Here is a 19,226-nt window from a genome sequence, read left to right on the forward strand (position 1 = left end):
CAGAGCTTCATGTCTGGCTGGCTTATCCCCACTGGAAGGTGAGGAGCTGGCCCGGAGGGGAACAGGGCCAGGGAAGTCCTGGCACCTGCGAAGGTACCCCCGTGAGTTTCTTGGATCTGAAGTGAAGGATTGGGGAAGCCTAAAAAACCACCAACCCCAAAGGGAAAATGGTGCCCATACTTCCCAAATAAAGTGGCTGAGGTGAGGGGGAGCCAAGGAGCTGGGGCAGGCAGCCAAGACAACCCCCGACAAGAAATCCCAACTACTACCAGCCTCCCCACCCTGCCTCCACTGCGGCAGCTTCCGATACCTTCCCTGCACAGCCAGAAGTGACACCCAGTACCCTTCCCTCCGCTTCAGGTGACTCCCTCCTTGCCCTCTCCAGCGAGCATGGACAGCCCAGGGGAGGGGAGGGGGGCACGGCTAGGATGGGTGATGGCCAGGATGGGGACAATGGCTGGGGTGGGATGATGGCTGGGATGGGGATTAGGAGAAGCAAACAGAGACCAAGGGGTGAAGAAGTGGCAGCAGCTTCCAGAAGAGAGTTTTCTGGCTCAGTTTGTGTTGTAAGAAAGTTTTACGGTTTGCTTGTTTGCTTGTTCATTTCTAGAAAAAGTGCCCAGAAGAGTTTCCTGTCCCCTTGTCGCTGTGCCCGGAGGGAAGGGGGGGAAAATCTTTGTCATTGACATGAGCTATAGAAGGAGCCACAGGCCTCAGATATTGCTTAGAAACTCGTATTTCAGATTTAAATACCATACACAGTAAAAACAGAGCTTGAAGTACCGCCCCACATTGTCTGCAAATCATTGCCAGAATGAACAACTTCAATAAATTAAAAACAAAACAAAAAAATTGAAATATTATTTACGTCTCAATAAAAATTGCAGTAAAACCATTTACCTTTTCCTTTGTGTGTGTGTTTTCATTTTTTTCTTTATATTATATATAATATATATTTATATATGTATAGGGCTGCTCCAGTGCAGCATTTTTAGGATACTTAGCCAGAGAAACATGGGGGAGCATGCTTAGTGCACCGGGGTGCAGGGAAGGGGTGGCCATGGTCGCCCCACAGGCGCTGTTCCCCATCCCTGCAGCCAAAATTGGGACCCCTGCCCCTTCCTGCTCAGATTTTATGCCCAAATTTTGAGCGCGGGTCTCTGAGGGTTGGAACCCCCTGGGGATGTGGGGAAAGGACCATGGCAGGTGCAGGCGGGACACTAAGCATCCACCATTACGTTTCCCGACTCTGGAAAGACTCATCTGCCTTTGCTTCGGTTTCAGCGCGTGCGTGCCCGAAAATGCACACGCAGGTATAAATACTCCCCCTCCAACCCTGCCACCCCCCTCCCCTCTCCCCCAGCTTAAATATTCCCCCACCCCATCCCTGTCCCAGCTCTCCAGGCACCCCGGGTGGATGTCAGGACACCTCAATGATCTCCATGCTGCCCGAAAAGCTGGACTGTTTGCCAATTTTGCCCAGCTCTTCTCGGGCCCTGCCCTCAGACATGGTCTCCTCGAACTCCATCTGGCAGCTCCTCCGCTTGAACTGCTTCTCGGCGCCAGCCTCCTCATGCCAGCTGTGCCGCCCGTCCCGTGGCTCGGCCCGCGCCTTGTCCCTCAGTCTGATCTCACAGCCGCCCACCACCCCGCCACAGCCGAAAGGTGGTGGATACGGGCCGGCACCGGTGAACAGGCTGCCGCCGTTACTGCCAGTGCTACCGGAGTCCATGCCGAAGTACCAGCTAGCCTCGCCGGAGGGGGTGCTGGGGGACTCCAGGTGCACCCCACTCCAGGCGGCGGTGGTGGTGGTGGCGCCAGGAGCAGCAGCCGGCTGGCCGAGCCGCGGTGGCAGCCCGTCCTCGGCGCCGGGGCTCTTGCGTGTGGTGCAGGCCCCGCCAACATTGAGGCTGAGCCCGTGGGCCGGCGAGCCTGCTGGGTGCCGGTGCTTCCGCCGCTGCCTCACCTTGGCCTCCAGCAGGAGGTCAGGCCCGCTTGGCCGGTCGGGGCTGTCCGCCCCTGGGGAGAAGGGGCCAAGGCCACCAGGGCCCGAGGGGCTGTCTAGCTTGCAGAGTTTGGGGGCGTCCCCAGGGCCAGGAGGTCCAGGGGGGTCCTGCCGCAGGCCGGGGGAGTAAGCAGACTTTATGTCCAGGGAGAAGGAGCGTTTCAGGCGGTTGGTGTCCTGGATGCGCTCGGAGGAGAGGTGCAAGCCGTTGAGCCCCTGCTGCAGGGTGGTGGGTGACAGGACCTTCGGGGTCCCACCTTGCCGCTCGGGATCGCTGTGGGGTGACACCGAGCCGGAGCCTCTTGGCACCTCCTCTGCCTTCTCTGAGGTAGGTGGTGGGGGGTGCTGACTGCCCTCAGCTGCCTCTGCTGGGTCCTGCTGCGTGTCCCCCTCGCCCCGGTCGCCCTTTGACTTCAGGGCCTTGAGGAGCTTCAGGCTCCTCTCGTACTCCAGGAGCTGGCCCAGGAAATTGAAGTTGGGTGAGATAGATGGGCGACGATCCTTAACGAACCTGCAGAGAGGCACAGACATCCCCGGTAGGCACTTCGTCCTTCAGCGGGTCACCCCTATTCTCTCAGACTCTTTGGGGAGAAGAGGCATCGTCCAGGACCTTCTGACCAGACCCTCTGACGAAAGGGGTCTTGGGGAACCATGGGGCCTCAGGATGCCCCAGGGGTAGAGCTGGGACTGCCTCCCCTCTGCCATTTTACTGCTCACAACCATTTCTCATTGCATGCACTCTATGAAGGGAGATTTGGTTTGCTTTTACCAGGACTCAGTCAAGGCAAGATAGAGCTTCAAGGAGCTCCCGCCCTCTCCTTCTGGGCTCAGCCTCCTTTCCTTCCCTGGAATGAAGTATACCCCTCCCTGCCCTCTGGGGAAAACTCACCTGTAAGCATCATCTGATGACATACCCATGGTCTTCATGATGTAGGCGATGGCAATGGTGGCCGATCGGGAGATCCCGGCCAAGCAGTGCACAATCACCTGGCAGCTGGACACCTTGGCCTTGTCTGGAGTACCATAGAGGAAACAAAGAGAAAAGCATCAATGTGGTCAGAGATGGTGAGCAAGATGACTCTGGCCTCGCTCCCCAACCCTGAACCCCTTTGTGTGAAAGAACAAGGGTTGCTAGGAGTAAGACCATGGAGGACAGAAGAGTTCAGGTTTTGAAGGCTGAGAACTGGAGGGTCTGCAACTATTGTAATGAAAGCTCACCAATGAATTCAATAGACTTGTCCAGCCAGGGAAGCAGCTTCTCACAGTAGTTGTCATTGACAGGAATGCGCATGAAGTGACTATCACAGATGAAGTCTGGCTTGGGACAGGAATTGCTTGCATTGAGGACATAGCTTATCCCGTTCTGCGTCATCAAGTCCTGGTGGGAAAGAAGCGATTGAATGATCATCTGAGTTCAGCCAGCAGCGAGTGCTGAAGACCTGCCTTACCATGCACTCCCTGCCTTTTCCCATCCCAGTATTTTCTCCTGTGGGTCTCCCATTGCTGCCTTGACCTAGTTGATGGTAGTACACCAGCAACCAGATGAGAAGGTTATGTCAATTTAGATGACACAGTTTTGAACCTCAGCAGATCTTTGGTCCAAGTAAAAGTAAGTAAGACCAAAGACACCTAGAAGGGGGTCCCAGAGGGGAAAACCGAAGAAGCCCAGTATGAGAGGAATAGGAAAACACAAGAAAGAAAATCAGCAAAAACTCTGGCTGAAAGCTTTGAAAGTATCAGCTGAGGGAGAGAGGAGGCATCTCACCAACAGAGTGGGGCAAGTCGTTGGTAGCACCCTATGTTAACCAATGTCAACCCTTATCTTTGCTCCCACACCCCTCAGAAACACATCAGGAGTTCTTACAGATTTGTTAGTTGTTCACTGTAAACATATGCTCTTGTGCTGGGACATAGGGCACGTGGTGAGGGGAACCATCTCTTCCCTCTTTCTGACACTGGAGCGAACCTGGACTTGTTTTCTGTGACTTTTCTGCTTTGGTCACTCAATGGCCACCATCACTGCCCATATTTCTGACTCAATAAATGCAATGGCACAAGAGACACCTTAAGTAAATAGGGTCAGATGAAAAACTGCAATGAGGGGGTGAGGTTTGACCCATAAATCATCCATCAGGGAACTGGCTTGCTGGGTGTGTACTGCTGCATCATTCTTCCCTCCCAGGGCTACAGCCAACTTCACCCGTATGTGGTGCTGACACCAAATTTATGGCTCATCTGACCCCTGTCTCTTTCCCAGTCTCATCAGATTAGGTATCACCTGTACAACTGGGGGCAGGATGGTTATAAAACATGGGGGAACATCTGTGCCAGCTGCTGGGTCTCAATGCCTGGTCTGCAGCATTCCAGGCAAGATCCAGAATTAAACAGGAGGAGAAAACATGGAGATAAAAGAGTCCTTCCACATGTCAGAGTGTGTGGAGCTACCATGTGGGTTCTCCCTCTTGCAACGTGCTGGAGAAGAGAAGCATCACCCATGTGCGGCCTCCACACTTGACCCGTGCTGCCTATGAATATAGCATCTTTTGGCCACATTGTGGGGATGGCAGAAAACACAGCTCCAAAAGATGAACAAAACCCTCTGAGGAGGCAGAAAGGAAAGGAAACCATCCATTTCCCTGCCTGATGTTGGCTCCACAGGAGACTGCACCAGGATTTTGGCCCTGGCTCTCCAGCGGCCAGTTCCTGCCCACCCCAGCAGGCTCTGCGGAGCCCAGCCTCAGCTCGGTGGAGCCAGCCCAGCTCCCGGGCTTACATTCTTGGCATTTTTCATCTTTCATTTCCTTCTACTCCCTGTATATAATTTCTCTCTCCCTCCTTTCTGTCTCCACCCCCTTCTGGCATCGTGGTCCCTCTCCCCCCTCGCCTGCCCCCGGCGAGGACGCCTGGCTGGCTCCCTCCTGCCCGCGGTAGGCAGGCGCCCAGTGGCATTTAACTGCAATTCCTCTTCTTTCTTTCTTTCTTCTTGCTGTTATTTTCCTTTAAACAAAATTCCTTCCCTGGAGTGACATCACAGCCCTTCCAGCACCTTTAAAAGAGCACTGTACCTCTTTTCTCCTCTCTCCTCACAGCAAAACTTTGCTCATTTTTGCATTTTTGGGCATCCTGGACAGCCCAAGCCTCTGCCCCTGGCCACAGCTGCCCATCCCCACACTGAGTGACTGAATACCCTAAGCTTGCTCCCACTCTCTCTAACTCCCAAGGGGATCACAGCGTTGCTGAAATTGGTGTTATCTGGCAACATGGCTGGCTAGGCAGGTGGGTGCAAAGCTGGCTTTCTGTTCCACACCTCCCTCCAGCTGTGGTAACTCCTCTTCCAAGCCCAGGCGTTTTCCTGGCTGTTGCTCCTCCTGTCCCTGAGTTCACTACGGGCTCTTGGGAAGAGTTTGACCAGCCCTAAGCTCATCAATATAAGAGGACTCATCCTGTGACCACTCTTCCCGGCTCTGCCAGGCTCTGCCTATGAACTCCCTGCCTTCAGCCTCCTGGTAGGGCCAGACTGACCATGGGTGGTCCTCCCACCTGGGCAGGAGAAGACGTCCTTAATGCCCTCACCTCTCTGCATGGCTGGGGTCCAAGATGGGACAGGCAGATGTGTCCCCTAAATAGGGCCGTAACCTTGTTCAGGACGTCTTTCTGGGAGCCCAGGTAGAGATGCGGCAGGATGCGTGTGGGGCCGACGTTGGCCACTGGCAAGCATGGCTGGGAGATGCTCATGGGCAGGATGGCAGCTGGTTTCCCCTCGCAGAGCCCCGGGAAGCAGGACGAGAAGGTGGCAAAGCCTCCTGTGGAGAAAATGGGGACATTGAGCTCGTGGCAGCGAGGCTGAGACCATCAGTACCTGGCACCCCAAGCCCCAGGCTGGGGACCCAATGGTGATAACCCTGCAACACTGAGAACAGAGCCTTGCAGAGCAAAAAGCCACCAGCCATCGCTAACTAGCGCAGACATGTTGTGATGACTGTGCCACGCACACGGAGAAAGGGATGGAGACCTGGGTCTGATTTTTCTTGCTGCAGCTGGATGTTAGGCATCCCGCACACCCTCCTGCTCTTCATTCAGACAAACGGCAGGAAGAGACAGTCTTTTTCTTGACTGCCTACTACTCTGAGGACAACCAGGGTCACTTCTTGATAGTTAAACCCACCAGGGCAGGATGACAACAAGTAAGCCTGCTGAGGTGCAAAGCTCCTTGGGTTGGGGAGGTCAGCCCAAAACTTGCCACAACAGCTACACTTACATATTGCGGTTTCTGACAGATGCTCCCTCTGCCCACCATGCCAGCCCATGATTTCCGCCACACTGGACTGGACTGGCACATTGGTACCTGCAGGCCATTGCTGTTTTTCAAGTTCTGACCTGAGTGTGACAGCAAGCAGCATCCATTTACTGCACCAAGCTGCTGGGCAGTCATACCCAGCTTGAGAATCTCGAAGCCCGATATTGAGAGAAAACCCCCAGCTGGGGCTTCAGTAGGTGCCATCTGTCACAGCTATTGCCACAGTGTCTGGCACAGTCAAAAGCATGTCTAAATGTGAATAAGCCTGCCTGAAAGCCAGTCCCTTAGCTCAAGTGACAAGAGTACTGACTTGAGCAGGGCAGCAAGCGTTGCCTTGCCTGCATGGTGGGCAGCTCGTGGAGCTGGAAAACCCACAGTGCTGTTGTATGTCCTGCACGGTTGTGTAAGGCCACTGGTGATCCTGATTTGCTCTTGCTCACCGATCCTGTTCTCCGGTGTAGAGCTGGGTCTGGCTAGTGGTGGCCCAACCTTACTCCCCTCCACCTGAGGACATCTGGGCAGCAGCTTGGTGAAACAGAGAGGACTTTGGGTCATATCAGCCCAACCAGTCTCCCTTGAGGTTTTCCCAGTCATGTGAATGAGCAGATGCAGCTTGACATCACCCAAAGGGCAGAAAACTTTGGGGCTTGACCACCTGTGACTGTCAGAGGGACCAGGATGCCCCCACAAGATCCTTCTGAAAGTCCAGGTCTCTGGACTCAGCACTATGGGAATCCCCGGCTCATCTCCACAGCTAAACAAGACCTTTTAATGAGCTTTTGGTAATGACCTTTCCAGTCAGTCTCTCTCCCCTTCAGAAGCAGGGCAGCCTTGGCACATTCTCAATTTACCTTCTCCAGCATCTTGCCAGCATTTCTGCTGACCCTCCTGGAGCACCTCCCTGGCTGCTGGCGTGGCACCCAGGCTCTGGCAGGGTATGACTGGTGATGCAGAAAACCCACCCCACATCTTTGGGAGGTGAAGGTGATGGAGTGGCCAGAGCAGCACACACAATCGTGCTCACACCACCTAGGAACATCCAAGGTCCTCCATCACCCTCCATCTCAGCAGCTCCTGGTATCAGCTCCCACTGCCCCAAGAGGGAGGTATCCTCCAACCAACCTCTTTCCTCCCCTCTCTTATGTTTTCCTGGCTGGCAGCTAACACAGCTCCAGCTTCAAAACCCAGCCAAGCTGGGAGGGGTAGAGTTAAAGCACCTTATCTTCTCTAGCATTTCCTTTTCTCTGGTTCCCTCCAAAATGACATCACCTCTCAACTGGGATATTAAATCAGAGCAAAAGCAGGAGGCCCAGCACAGGTGCAGTACAGCTCTGGTTACTGCTCATCCCTGTGCTGTGTCCCCATTGCCAAGGAGCGTAAATCACTGGCCAGAGCCCTGTGTGGACACGTGTGACCTCCCTGCTTCGCCTCATGCTTGAGCACATGCTGCTGATGCCTGTGGGATGCTCAAGCAGAAAACCTGTGGGAAGGGTTTCCTTCAGCTGCCCCCAGGGAAGCCTGCAGTGCACAGGGTCAAGTGGGGCACAGATTTGACCCCTGGACTTGTGCAAAACAACATGGGAATTTTTTCAAATGAACCTGGCACATTTTTGGGGAGCAGGGTGCATGCAAGCGCAGCCCTGGGGATTGGTGCCTGCTCTGGTCCCCAGCCTCTTGTGCTCACTCATGCCTATCAAGAGCTGCCCAGGGCTGTGTATGGCTTTGTATCTCTCTTTAATAGCCAGGAGCGCGGGGTGATCTCATAGCTAAAGCAGGTCGGGGCATGCTGCTCTCTTCCCCTTGCCCGCCTCCGCCAGCACTCGCCCGGCAGCAGATCCTCTGCCAGCCCTGTCCGGGGAAGTCCAGGCAGGGGCAAAGGCTGCTGTGAAGCAGGTGGGGATGTTTGCAGAGAGTGGCAACAGCACCCTCAGCTGCAGTGCCTACCACAGCATGCTGCCAGCAACTGGAGGATGCTGGCACCTGAAATGATGCCCATAGCTTGCCCCACTTGTCCCAAGCAAAACCTCAACCCTGTGTCAGGGAGCCTGGGCTTGCTCCCATCCCGCCTGTCCTCATTTCCCCCATGCTTGCAGCTGCTGAGGGCAGCCCAGGCTTGGGGGAGACCCCAGAGATGGGGCCGGGTACCTGACGCCATCCCAATCTCAAAGCAACGCTCACCCCACCCCATGCCAGCTGCTTTAGCATGCCTTTCATTTTTAGAAAGCAAAGCAGCTCTTCAAAACAATCCCAAAGGCAGTGAATGTCCCTGGCTGGGCTCCAACCGATACCTGGGCTTTCCCCGCTCCATACCCGGGGCCATGGATCCCAGCTTTTGCTGGGAGAGAGCAGCAGAGCCCCACGGGGTGAGGATCCAGGGCAGCACTACGTCTTTCTAGTCTTTCCTCTTTTATGCACAGTGCTGGTGCCAGGAGCACCATTTCTCTTGGCATGTGGGGAATTAAGCTCAGGAAGGATTTGTATATGGTGTGGAGTGGGTGCTTGAGGATCTCTGGCGAGGAGCTGGTCCCTGCGCGGCACAGCCCCATGTGCTGCACATGGCTCCAGCACTCCTGAGAGCTCTTAAAACCATTCCCTGGAAAACCCAGTGTCTTCCTGCCTCCTGCAATTACCTGAGGCAGAGGTGGGGCCCAGGAGGAGATGGGGGATGTTTGGGCACAAGGAACTAGGCTAGAAGTGGGGACTCCTTCACTACTCCTACTGAAGATGGAGGAAGGAGGAGCCAAGAACCAGCATCAGGTAGGTCTCTAGGAGGGCTGGGCAGTGAAATTCCAGCCCCAGCTTTGGGGGGTTCATTCAGCAATGCCCCCAGAGACACAAAAACCCTTAGTGGTGTCCAGCTCAAAGTGAGGCTGAAAAGAAACGCAGCTTTCAGGAGGGAGGGGAGCGTTATCACCTCCCCAGAAGAGGCAAACCAAGACATGGGGTCTTGCAGCAATTAAGTGCCAGAAGAGTGCAACAACTGAAACCTCATTTTCTTTCTCCATCCCAGGCTTCACTCATGGGGTGCTGACCCTCCTTTCCACCTCTGGCTCTGCCCTGCAGAGACCCCTTCGGGCCAGCTCCCAGGCCTGCTCTGCATGGCCCTGCGGCAAACAGAGGAAAGAGAAAAATCCTGTAACTTCTGCCCCAACACCATCTTTCCCAGGCCCTCCCCTCTGCACGTTTTCCAGCTGAACATCTACGACAACCTCCCAGTGAAACGATTTGTTGGGAGAACAGACACCGCAGAGGGAAAGCGGCCAGCCTGGGAATCCTTCCCAAGCCTATCCATCAGCCTGGGGGGGGGGAATGTCAGTAGCATCTTTGAATAAGCCCCTGTGGTACCAGCACTGCTGCAATTGTCGGGGAACCCTGCGACTTTTCCCCTTGAGCAGCAAACTGCACAGTGAAGAGCCCCTTTGTCAGTCTCTCTCTGTACCAGTGGCTGTGTAAGACCATGAGATGGCTATAACCAAAATGAACAAAAAGCCCCAGTGCTGGCACCAGGCTGATGGGCATGGAAGGAGATCAGAAGGTGAAAGAACAGAGGTGTTAAGACTACCGAGCTGGGACCCTGCTACACCTGGGGACTGCCCTGCTGCCTTGCCTGTCACCTTCAAGCGGTCTCTGGGGACATCCAGCTCATGGTTGGGTCACTGACAACATCTCAGACATCACTCATCACCTGCAACTTGCCCTGCTCCCCTCTTTGCCAAGGGCCAAGGCAGGGTAGCAGTGGTGGAGGGAGGGTGACACAGAAGGTGACAAAGTCCTGGCTAGGGACAGGGATGCAGTGTGGCATAGTTTTCCTCCTGGCGGTAAGCCCCAGCTTTGGGGATTTACAATCCATTGGGATTGTAACTGCATAGGACATTACGGGAGATGCTTCTGGGGATAAAAGAAGAGGTATGGGGCACATTAAGCAGGGCTATTCCAGCTCCCTGCTGCTGCCTGCATCCCTCCTTGCACTGAGGCCACCTTCCTAGGCTGGAGGCGTAAAGTGGAAACAGGGAAATTATGGGGGCTTGAAAACCCTCTGACATCTCACAGCTGCTGACTGCCCACTCATCTCCAGCCCCACGGACTTCTCTCTTTTAGAGTCCCTTGAAACAACTCAACAGCTCTGGTCTTGATGCTGCACCCTGCCAACTGCAAGAAGCCACAAAAGGGCTGCCCAGGGCACCTGCCTCACCCCAAAAACACTCTTCAGGAGAGCCATGTGCCTCTGGAACATCCCCAGGCCCATGAGTCTCCTAAATGCCCCCTCCCCCCTGCCCCGAGACACACCGAGCAGCAGAGACATGTCCTGTTCACCAGCCTCACATGTGCATGGTGGAGCACATCCAAAAAGCCCCCCAGCTGGAAACAGGGAAGAAGAGGTGACATGTCACCCTGCTGCGCCATCAGTCTGTGGCAGCAAGGAGGAGGGGAACAGGCACAGCTGGAACTGCAGACTGTCCCTGGGCCAGCAGCCACCACACCCTACCTCTTCACCCCCAGCTCTCACACCAGGAGCTGGCAGGAGACCTATGGGGGTATTAAAGAGGTGGTTTATAGCCCACCCTCATTGCTCCTATAATGAGTGCTAAAGAGCGGCAGCTGGAGCTACTCAGATACCGGTTCCCTGTGCAGGTGCTGGAGCTTTTCCGGCAGCCTGCAGCCCCACTGGTGGGTTTTGTGCCTTTGCTCATACTGGAGACCCTCTGCCCCCCTAAAGCTCCTAGCAGCTGAGGGGGCTGAGAGGCTGAGCTCTGCCCGGTTCTCATTAAAATGCCTGCGGTGGCTGGGAGCTGCTGCCAGGGCGGCACGTGGCGAGGGGCAGCGGGGCATGCAAGCGAGCACGCACCTCGGCTGCTGCTGAAGCAGCCACCACTCCAGCACGGCTCCTCTGCTGCGGTGCCAGCTCGGTGGCCAGGACAGTGCCTGGATGTGCCCTCCTCATCACCCCAGCCCTCTGGGGACATGCTGCTCCCAGTGTCCTGATACATCCATCCCCAATGTTAAACCATCTCGCTGAATCGAGGCATGGCAGGAGCTGAAGAGAGTGGGGGGACCTACAGAACCCCAACACTTGCCTGCATCGTGCTCAGCCTTTGCTGGGCAATGAGCTCGAGCATTTGGCCAAGCATCTCTGTGGCAGATTGGATTGAAGGAAGGAAAGTGGAGGGGCCAGGCACACTGCATGTCAACCCCCAGAGTCGCTGGGAAAATCCCTCTTTGCAAAACGCCATCTCCCTGGCTCTCGTGCTTGGTGGGAGCCTGTTGGTGCCAGCAGCTAAGCTGGGCGGCGTGATGAAACACTGCTTACTGCCACCCTTACTCACTGCACTCCAGGAAGCTCTGGGGCTTTGTCAGCGCTTCCCACTGCCTGGGACATTTCTGGGTTTTCCCCCTTCCTCCATCCTCACTGTTCCCCTCTTGGCACTGCAGCTTTGCTTTTCCCCAGCTCTGCCAGCGATGCCCAATGCAGGCAGCCCGCTTGCTTGCATGCCCTCCCCACCTGCTTGGGTGAAATCCTGGTGCTCTGAAGCCTGGCCAACTCTCTCCTGGCTGATGTCCTTTTACTTCCACCCATCTCAGTGCATTGAAGAGAGAAGTCCAGTGCTTGCCTAGTCCCCTGTACCCCCTGCATCCCCCTGCCCAGCCCCTGTGCTCTCCCCCAGCCTGGGTTTCACCCTCCCTTCACTCAGCACCACATTTCATCACCCCACTACTGGCTCCTTTTTTTTTTCTCTCCCCCCCCCCCCAGCAGTGGGAATAAGAAAGCCAATGAATCAGCCCTGTTATGGATTTGTGTGAATTCCCCATTTCTCCAACGGTCACCCCAAACAGCCTCTGCCCATCTGCTGCTACATTGCCCTGCTGCCTCCCAACCCGCACCAGCCTTCCCTGGCCTTGCAGGTTGGTCCCAGACCCTGCTCCCGTTCTCCCAAACAAGCATAAAATGTCCTTAAAAAAAAAAAAAAAAAAAAAAGGAAAAGCAGCAGAAAGTAAGCCCTCCACCCACACAACCACAGACATGCTCCCCAAGCTGCTGGGCTTGATTTGCCTCCAGTGACTGTGCTTGCTTTGGATCAGTATTACTCGTTCTAAGTAAAGAAAAATGTGTCATTTCCAGGAGTGACTTATTACTAATGACACCATCACTGGGTTATGTGCTTCATGCCACAAAAACCTGTCAGGCACTTTTAGCAGGCTCCCATTTTAAGTGGTGATGGAGGGGAAGTTTCTTGATTCAACCCTTTGGTAATCTAGGTCATTCCAGGCTCGGCATATTTTTAAGCTGCTCCAGTTATTAGCCCCTTCCTCCGTTTGCCCTTCACCCTGGCACCGGGGGGGGGGGGGGGGGGGGGGGGAAACACTGCAAACCCCCTTTCTGAAAGAAATCCCCCCGAAGATGGGCAGGCAGCAACGGTGCTAGCAAAGCGAAATGGCTCCGTCGGGCAGCTGCCTGGCTGCGGGCAGCAGCGCAGCGCTCTTTCAGCCGATTGTTCCTTGCACACCTCGACGCCCTCGCTTGTCCTTTCCCCGCCGCGCACTCCCCTTTGCCCGGGGCGCGGATGCCCGCAGACTCGATGACCCCTCCAAACCGGCGCCCGAGGGAGCAGAGATGCCGGCGGCAGAGCCTGGCCTGGCTCCCGCAGCCTTCCTCCTTCCCTCCTCCGCTCCGTCCGCGCTCTCGCCAAAGTTGCCTGGATGGAGAAGGGTTCAGGGGACCCCGGAGCGGTCTCCACCGGCCAGGCAGCCTCACTGGACTCCGCACCAGGTGGGAAAGCTCCCTAACGCCGGGACAGCTGCAGATGCCCCTGCCCGCTGCAGGCAGCCTCTCACCTGCCCGAAGGAGCTGCCCGCTCCGCGCAGCTCCTTTCCTGCTGCTGCCTGCAGGACCAGGCTAGCTGCCTCCGCAACCGCTTCCGCACATTGCCCGTGGCCGGGAACTGGTGATCGCTCCCCCTCCGCACGCTCTCCGCTCGCCTCCATCGCCCCGCTCGCCAGCTGACTGCGCTCTTTGTATCGCCAGCCATCGCGCTCCGCTCCCCGCCGGCAAAGGCGATCTGCGTCCCCCGGGCAAAAGGGCTCTGAGCAGACCCCTCTTCCCCCTCCGTCCCCATCGGAAGGAAAGGAGCCCGACGGCTGACAAACCTCTCATATCCCTGCTCTCCTTCATCCTCCGCACCCTTATTTTCAGCTTCATCTGCCCCTCGCGCATGTCTGTCCAGAACTGGTCCTCGGAGGGAGCAATCATTACATCCACGGGCATCCAGGCAGCTGGGCTGCGGCTCGCGGGGGCACCTCCTGCCTTAGCAAAACAACAACTGCCGGGCAAACAAAATACTAAAAAACCCCAAAAAGCCACCCCCACGGCAGAGCACCGCCAGCCTCTCCCGGCTCCAGCCTTCAGGCTGAAAAAATAAAAAGGATTTAAAAAAAAAAATAAGATCGAGCGAGGTAAGGGAGCCCGGCGCAGCTCCCTTTCCCCGGCCGCCCTCCTCCTCGCCTCTCGCTCCCTGCGTGCGCGGCTCCCGCTCCAGCCTGAATGAGCTCAGCCCATGAGCAACAGCCCTGCTGATCCATCCACCGCCGCGCTCATAGCGCGCTCATAGCTAACGGGTCAGGCATGCGACCGCATTCCTTACTCAGCACACAGACACGCAGGAGAACGCCGGGCCTGACATATGCTTCGCTCCCTGCTTAAAGGCGCAACTGCGATTTTCTCGCCCGCCTGAGGCCCCCCGCAGCGAGCGGCCGCGGCGGGAGATGGATCGCTGCACCACGCCGGATTTGGCCCCGAGGAGTTAATTTGGGGACAGGGACTTGGAGGGAGGAAGCTAATGTCCGCACCTCATTTCAGCATCAGCCAGGAAACCCCCGCGCGGAAGCGGGGATGCGGCACCGCTCTCCATCCCTGCTCCCTGCTGCCCCCCGGCTGGCGACGGGCACCCCACAGCTGCTCCTGGTGGGATCAACGTGCATCCCCTGGGGGATGTTTAACTCTGAACCCCAGCGCCAGGAAGAGCAATGCCACGATTTCAGTTTCCCAAGGGGGGAAACTGAGGCACAAAATATTAAATAAGTTCTCTGCTTCAGGGCAGAGCTGGGGACCAGACGGCAGGTCCCGAACCACCAGCTCATCTTTCCTCTTGATGTCTCCATCGAGAGCATCACCCAGGAGGGATGCTCATCCTGGAGTGGTTTCAAACAGCTGGAGGTGAATGGGCCCCAACAGCTGGTGGGGAAATGGGCTGGCGCTGGGCTGCTCACACCTGCGCACAGCCACGTCAGATGCAGTTATCGGCCCAGTCCCGGCAGAGCAGGGCTGTGATCTGAAGGAGATGCACCCTTCTTCTTTGTATTTGTCCTGGAGGAGAGAATTACATGTCGTCCCCCCCTCCTACTCGTGGGACTCCTTAATACGTCTCCACACAGCTCCTTACGAGTTTATTGGTCTGAGCCCAGGCCTCCAGACAAATCATTCAGATTATAGTAAGCGGGGGGGGGGGGGGGGGGGGGGCATGTATTGTGCCTTTGAAAATCTGAAGCTTTACAGGCTGAAAACCCCAGGCTGAGCATATGTGAGTGACTTCAGTGTTTTTCCTTTGAATGACATCACATGAGATGAGGTCATTAGCATAACTAAGTTGCTCTCCCCTCCCCCTCAACCCTGAGTGGAGCCAGCCTCCTAACGAGCTTTGTTGTTGTAACAAATATGGTCTGATTATTATCAGATGTGGGTCAGAGGTTGGATAAAATTCAAAATGTGCTCCAACTAGGCTGGAAGGGAGAGGATCAGCCTTCCCCTAGGGGTATGCTTGGGAAGTGGCTCCTACAGCAGCTCCCTAGGGGGTCTGTGGTCCCCCACATTTGCCACCTCAGTATCTACAAGGGAGGGTGTATGATGCTGGTGGCCAGTGCCAACGATTCCCAGCAATGGAGATGCCTCCATGTCCCACCACCACTGGACTGGTGGTGCTCTACCTGTGCTGCTGGGTGATTTTGGCTGCAACCTGCTCCACCAGCTGTGCTTGGGGCTCTGCTGGGGTGGAAACCATCACTGGGTCATGCAGGGGAAGTGGCTAGCTAGCTGCTCTGTGCTAGCAGAGGGGGATGCTGCAGGGAGCATGTGGTGAATTAGGGGGTGCGATCATCAACCTTCCCCCGACCCAGCGGTGCACAAGCATGCATTTGCCTTCCTTCGCTGCCCTCCAGTTGCCTGACTCCCTCCGGCTTGCAAGAGCCCACGGCACATTATTTCCGTACTGGCAGGTTCCATCAGGATGTGTTTGGACTGGTTCAGGGCTGCTGGGAGCCTCAGCTGGCGAGCCACGAAGCAGCTGTCATGTCCTTCCATGACACCACGAAGCAGCCCTTGATGCAGGAGACTCACCAGTGTCCCACATCCCTCTGACCCTCAGCAAAAGACAAGTGAGCACAGGTAGTCAGCAACCTCCTTCTTCCACCAGTGTGAGGTCCAGCCACATGGAGATGCCACCTGCAGCCACCATTCCCCAGGCAGCATCCTCCTCCCCACTCCCTCCCCATCTTCTTCACCCCTTTGCCAGGACCAGGTTGGGAGCTAGTGTTGGGGCAAGGGGGAGCTGGCAAGTAGAAAGATGAAAGGCAATGTCCACAGTGCAGAAATACATCCCACATATCAGCTACTGCCCCTCAGCCCCTTTCCCTGGATGCTCCTCCTGGCCAGGCTGTTGCCCGTCCTGCCTCCAGCCCCTATTTAGGAAGCAGAGGCACATCACCTGGGGAGAGATGCCCAGCCTTGCCAGCCCCGCTTCACTCTTATTGCCACAGCACTCATTGGAAAAACATCTACTGCAACGGGTTGGAGAGACTCACACAACCTGCCTGCAAGGGCAGGGGAGCAGAATGAGCCCCTGTTCAGCACCTACATACACTTCGTGACAGTACCTATAGCCTGGCACGAGCCCAGCTGGGCAGCAGCCAGCAGTTCCTCTTTCCACTCAGCACCGGGACCTCATAATAATTGCCAGTGCCGACCTTTCGCAAGCGTGTAGTGCAGGCCCAGGGAAAAGGGGAGGCGGATGAGAGGAGGCAGGTTTCTCAAAAGGAAGGAAACCATAACTGGGCAGTGGCTCCTGCCCATCGGGAACTCTTACTGGGGAAGTTGCCTTCCTCCTGTTGGCTTTCCAGAAATGAGAAACAAAATTACATGGTGGTTTTGTAAGTCTTCGCAGTCAGACGGCTGCTCTTCCCTAAGCCCCTTCTCCTCCATCCTTCTCCGCCTTCGGCCCTTTCACTCGCCTTTTCTGGGTCCCATGGTTAAAAACGCAGCCGGAGGGGGAGGGAAAGCTCCTTGGGGTAATTATAGAATCAGGAAAACAAGTTGTCTGACGACAGTGTTGCTAAACAGGGAGGTTTAGAGCATAGGTCTGGAATACAATCAGCTCGCACATACATGACCTGGCTTAACCCCTCCCAGGGATGCAGCCGCCGGTCCCGCCAAGGCTGAAACCCTCCCAGGCATCTCCCATCATGGCAGAGGGTGAGAACAGGGCACCTTACCCAGACACTGCGCCTTGGGCTGTGGGGCCTGAGAGCACTCCCTAGGGCCACCGCCAGGCTGGATGGCCAGGCTTGGATGCCAGCACACACTGGATGGGGGCTAGAGGGTGAGAAAACATGGTCCTGCCCTGGCCAAAGTGGTCCCAGACAGCTTTGCTGCAGGAAAGAAAGCAACTTCTGCAGTGCCACGGACCCAGGGATGTTTTGCGCAAGAGGGAGGGAGGTTTGGTTACCTAAACCTCCAGGACTGTAAAAATCACAAACCTTGATGTTACCATTTGAAGTCCAACTTCAAGTGGCAGATGCCAATGCTATGATTTTTAAAAAGCGGCTCTCCCACTAGGCTGGCAACAGAGCCCCACCTCCAGCCCTCTGGAGAGTGAAAAGAAAAGCATCACCGCCGGTAATCCCCCTGCACCCCACCACCTATGGCCTGAGAAAAGCTGGGCGTAACCCCCTTCGCAGCACTTCTTGCCCTTCTTCTGTTACCGAGCATCAGGCGGGGAGTTTGTAGATGAAGAACAACCAGGATCCCCATTCATATTGTCTGCAAAGCTGCTTCTTCAAAACTCCCAAATCTGGGAGCATCAAGAAATTGAAAGTCCCACACGAGCACTCTTTCCTGTCTCATCCCACCCCTGTGCACTTCTTATTCATACCCTCATACCCACACTCCTGCCAGCTGAGGATCTGCTGCTTTTGGTTCATCACAGCTATGGGATGGAGATGTCCATGGGTGGGCAGAGGTGCTTGTGGGAGATTCAGAGTAGTAATTAGACTTCAGAAAAAAAACTTGTGGGTACATCTGATGGATTCACGCTAATAAGTACACAAGTACTCTTAGACCTTGCAGTCTGAGGGTACCTGAAATAGCTCTAATGCTTGACCTAGCCATGCATCTTCAGGCCTGTGTACCAAGCAGAGGCTCTGCTGGAATCAGAGGACAAAGTCCACCACCTAGTGCATCCTGCACGTGCTGTGTCCCCAGGAGACACGCTCACGTACCAAAGACATCAGATGAACTTGTGATGCTGTCCAAAGTGGGCAATAAGGAAGGTGACTATCAAATAACCTGCTGCAGTGGGGTCCTGCTTCCCCACTCCCATCAGACAGTTTCTGACTGACAGCCAAAGTGTGGGTGTTCAGGGTGTTTTCTTTCTTAGGTTTTAGACTGTTTTTTTCTTACATTTGGTTTGTAAAGATACCTCGATCCTGGTTCTGGATCCTGCTAAGCTTTTAGCTTCAGCATCAGCCATGACAAGCTTTGCAGATTCATTTGTATTTTTGCTGCCTTTTGGATGCACAGGCTGTCTTCAGCCTCTGGGACTCTGACTAAAAGTAAGACCCGTCTGCTCTGCCCTGCCTATATGCTGCTTTTGCACCTGCCTAGCTCGGCTTTTTTCATTCATCTTCTCTTTTCCTCTAAAACAGCTCCAGCCCAACATGTTTCAAGAGGAGCAGGCAGCAAGGGAGATGTGATGTTGGCATGTGACTTCTCACCAACAAGACATGCAAAAGCATCGTGGTATTTTCAGTCAAGGATGAGCAAAGTCACATTCAGCTGCCCTGATGTTTAACCTCCTTTTAGGACTGTTCCTATGCAGCAAAAAAACCCCAAGCCAGGTGCTTTTTCTTTTATATTTTATTAAAATCATCTGTCCCTGAATCCTTGTTTCTAAAATAATTCCAGCCAGTGCTGAACCCACTCATGCCTGGGCAGCCCAAGTCAGCTCCTGCAATGGAAATCCCCTCTCCTTTTTCGCTACTTCATTTTGTCTGCTCTGAAGTCACCTGCCTTTGGTAGATTCCCCCAAAATCCCCCAAATCTCAGCCCCCTCCCGATCACCGCTGCCGTGCAATTACAACTCTCCCCGGCTGTGCCGGCTGGCCACGACACCACCGGGCTGGAGAGGACCTGGGTCACAGCCAGCGCTGCTCAGGCCAGCCCGCTCGCCGAGGAGGAGGATGGCGAGCGGAGGGCTGGGAGGGATTTCTTGCTGATGATATTGTTACATTCTTTCCGAATCCTGGGAGTAAACAGACACTCCAAATTTAGAAAGAACAGGACTGGAAAATTTAAACATTCCTTGAAGAATTGGTATGGGGGGGGGGGAGCTGAAGATGATCTCACTTGTGCTCCGGAGCCAGATGAAAAGCTCATGACTTGAGTTCAGAAAGCAAGCGAGGGGCCTGTTTCAGGTCAGAGCACGATATCGCAACGATAAAGCTCCCCCAGCACATGAAACTGCAATGAAAAGAGGAACAGAGCCTCTGCTCTGCAAGGAGGGTCCCAACCCCAGCGCTTGGGGCTGTGGGGACCACTGCTGCTGGTCACACTGCCACCCCAGTTTGGTCTCCAGCTGGCATATACAGCGTTGGGCGCAGGGG

At 55.4% G+C, this 19,226-nt stretch overlaps 1 protein-coding gene across 2 annotated transcripts in view; it reads right to left on the reverse strand.

Moving 5' to 3' along the window:
* Window positions 1–1,359: 1,359 nt before the first annotated feature.
* DUSP8 (dual specificity phosphatase 8) overlaps window positions 1,360–19,226 on the reverse strand; it is a 42,892-nt gene continuing 25,025 nt past the window's right edge. Inside the window, exons 1-5 of one of the 2 annotated variants that reach the window (XM_075754914.1) lie at window positions 13,446–13,912; window positions 5,642–5,808; window positions 3,224–3,383; window positions 2,895–3,018; window positions 1,361–2,516 (exon numbers count right to left, since the gene is read on the reverse strand). In XM_075754914.1, coding sequence (XP_075611029.1) covers window positions 1,421–2,516; window positions 2,895–3,018; window positions 3,224–3,383; window positions 5,642–5,808; window positions 13,446–13,563 — 1,665 coding nt within the window. In that variant the 5' untranslated portion in view covers window positions 13,564–13,912 and the 3' untranslated portion in view covers window positions 1,361–1,420. Of the gene's footprint in view, window positions 2,517–2,894; window positions 3,019–3,223; window positions 3,384–5,641; window positions 5,809–13,445; window positions 13,913–19,226 lie in introns of those variants that run through there. The other variant, XM_075754913.1, reaches the window with a different exon arrangement.

Source organism: Balearica regulorum, chromosome 5 (genome assembly GCF_011004875.1).
Source record: "Balearica regulorum gibbericeps isolate bBalReg1 chromosome 5, bBalReg1.pri, whole genome shotgun sequence".
NCBI classification, from domain to species: domain Eukaryota; kingdom Metazoa; phylum Chordata; class Aves; order Gruiformes; family Gruidae; genus Balearica; species Balearica regulorum.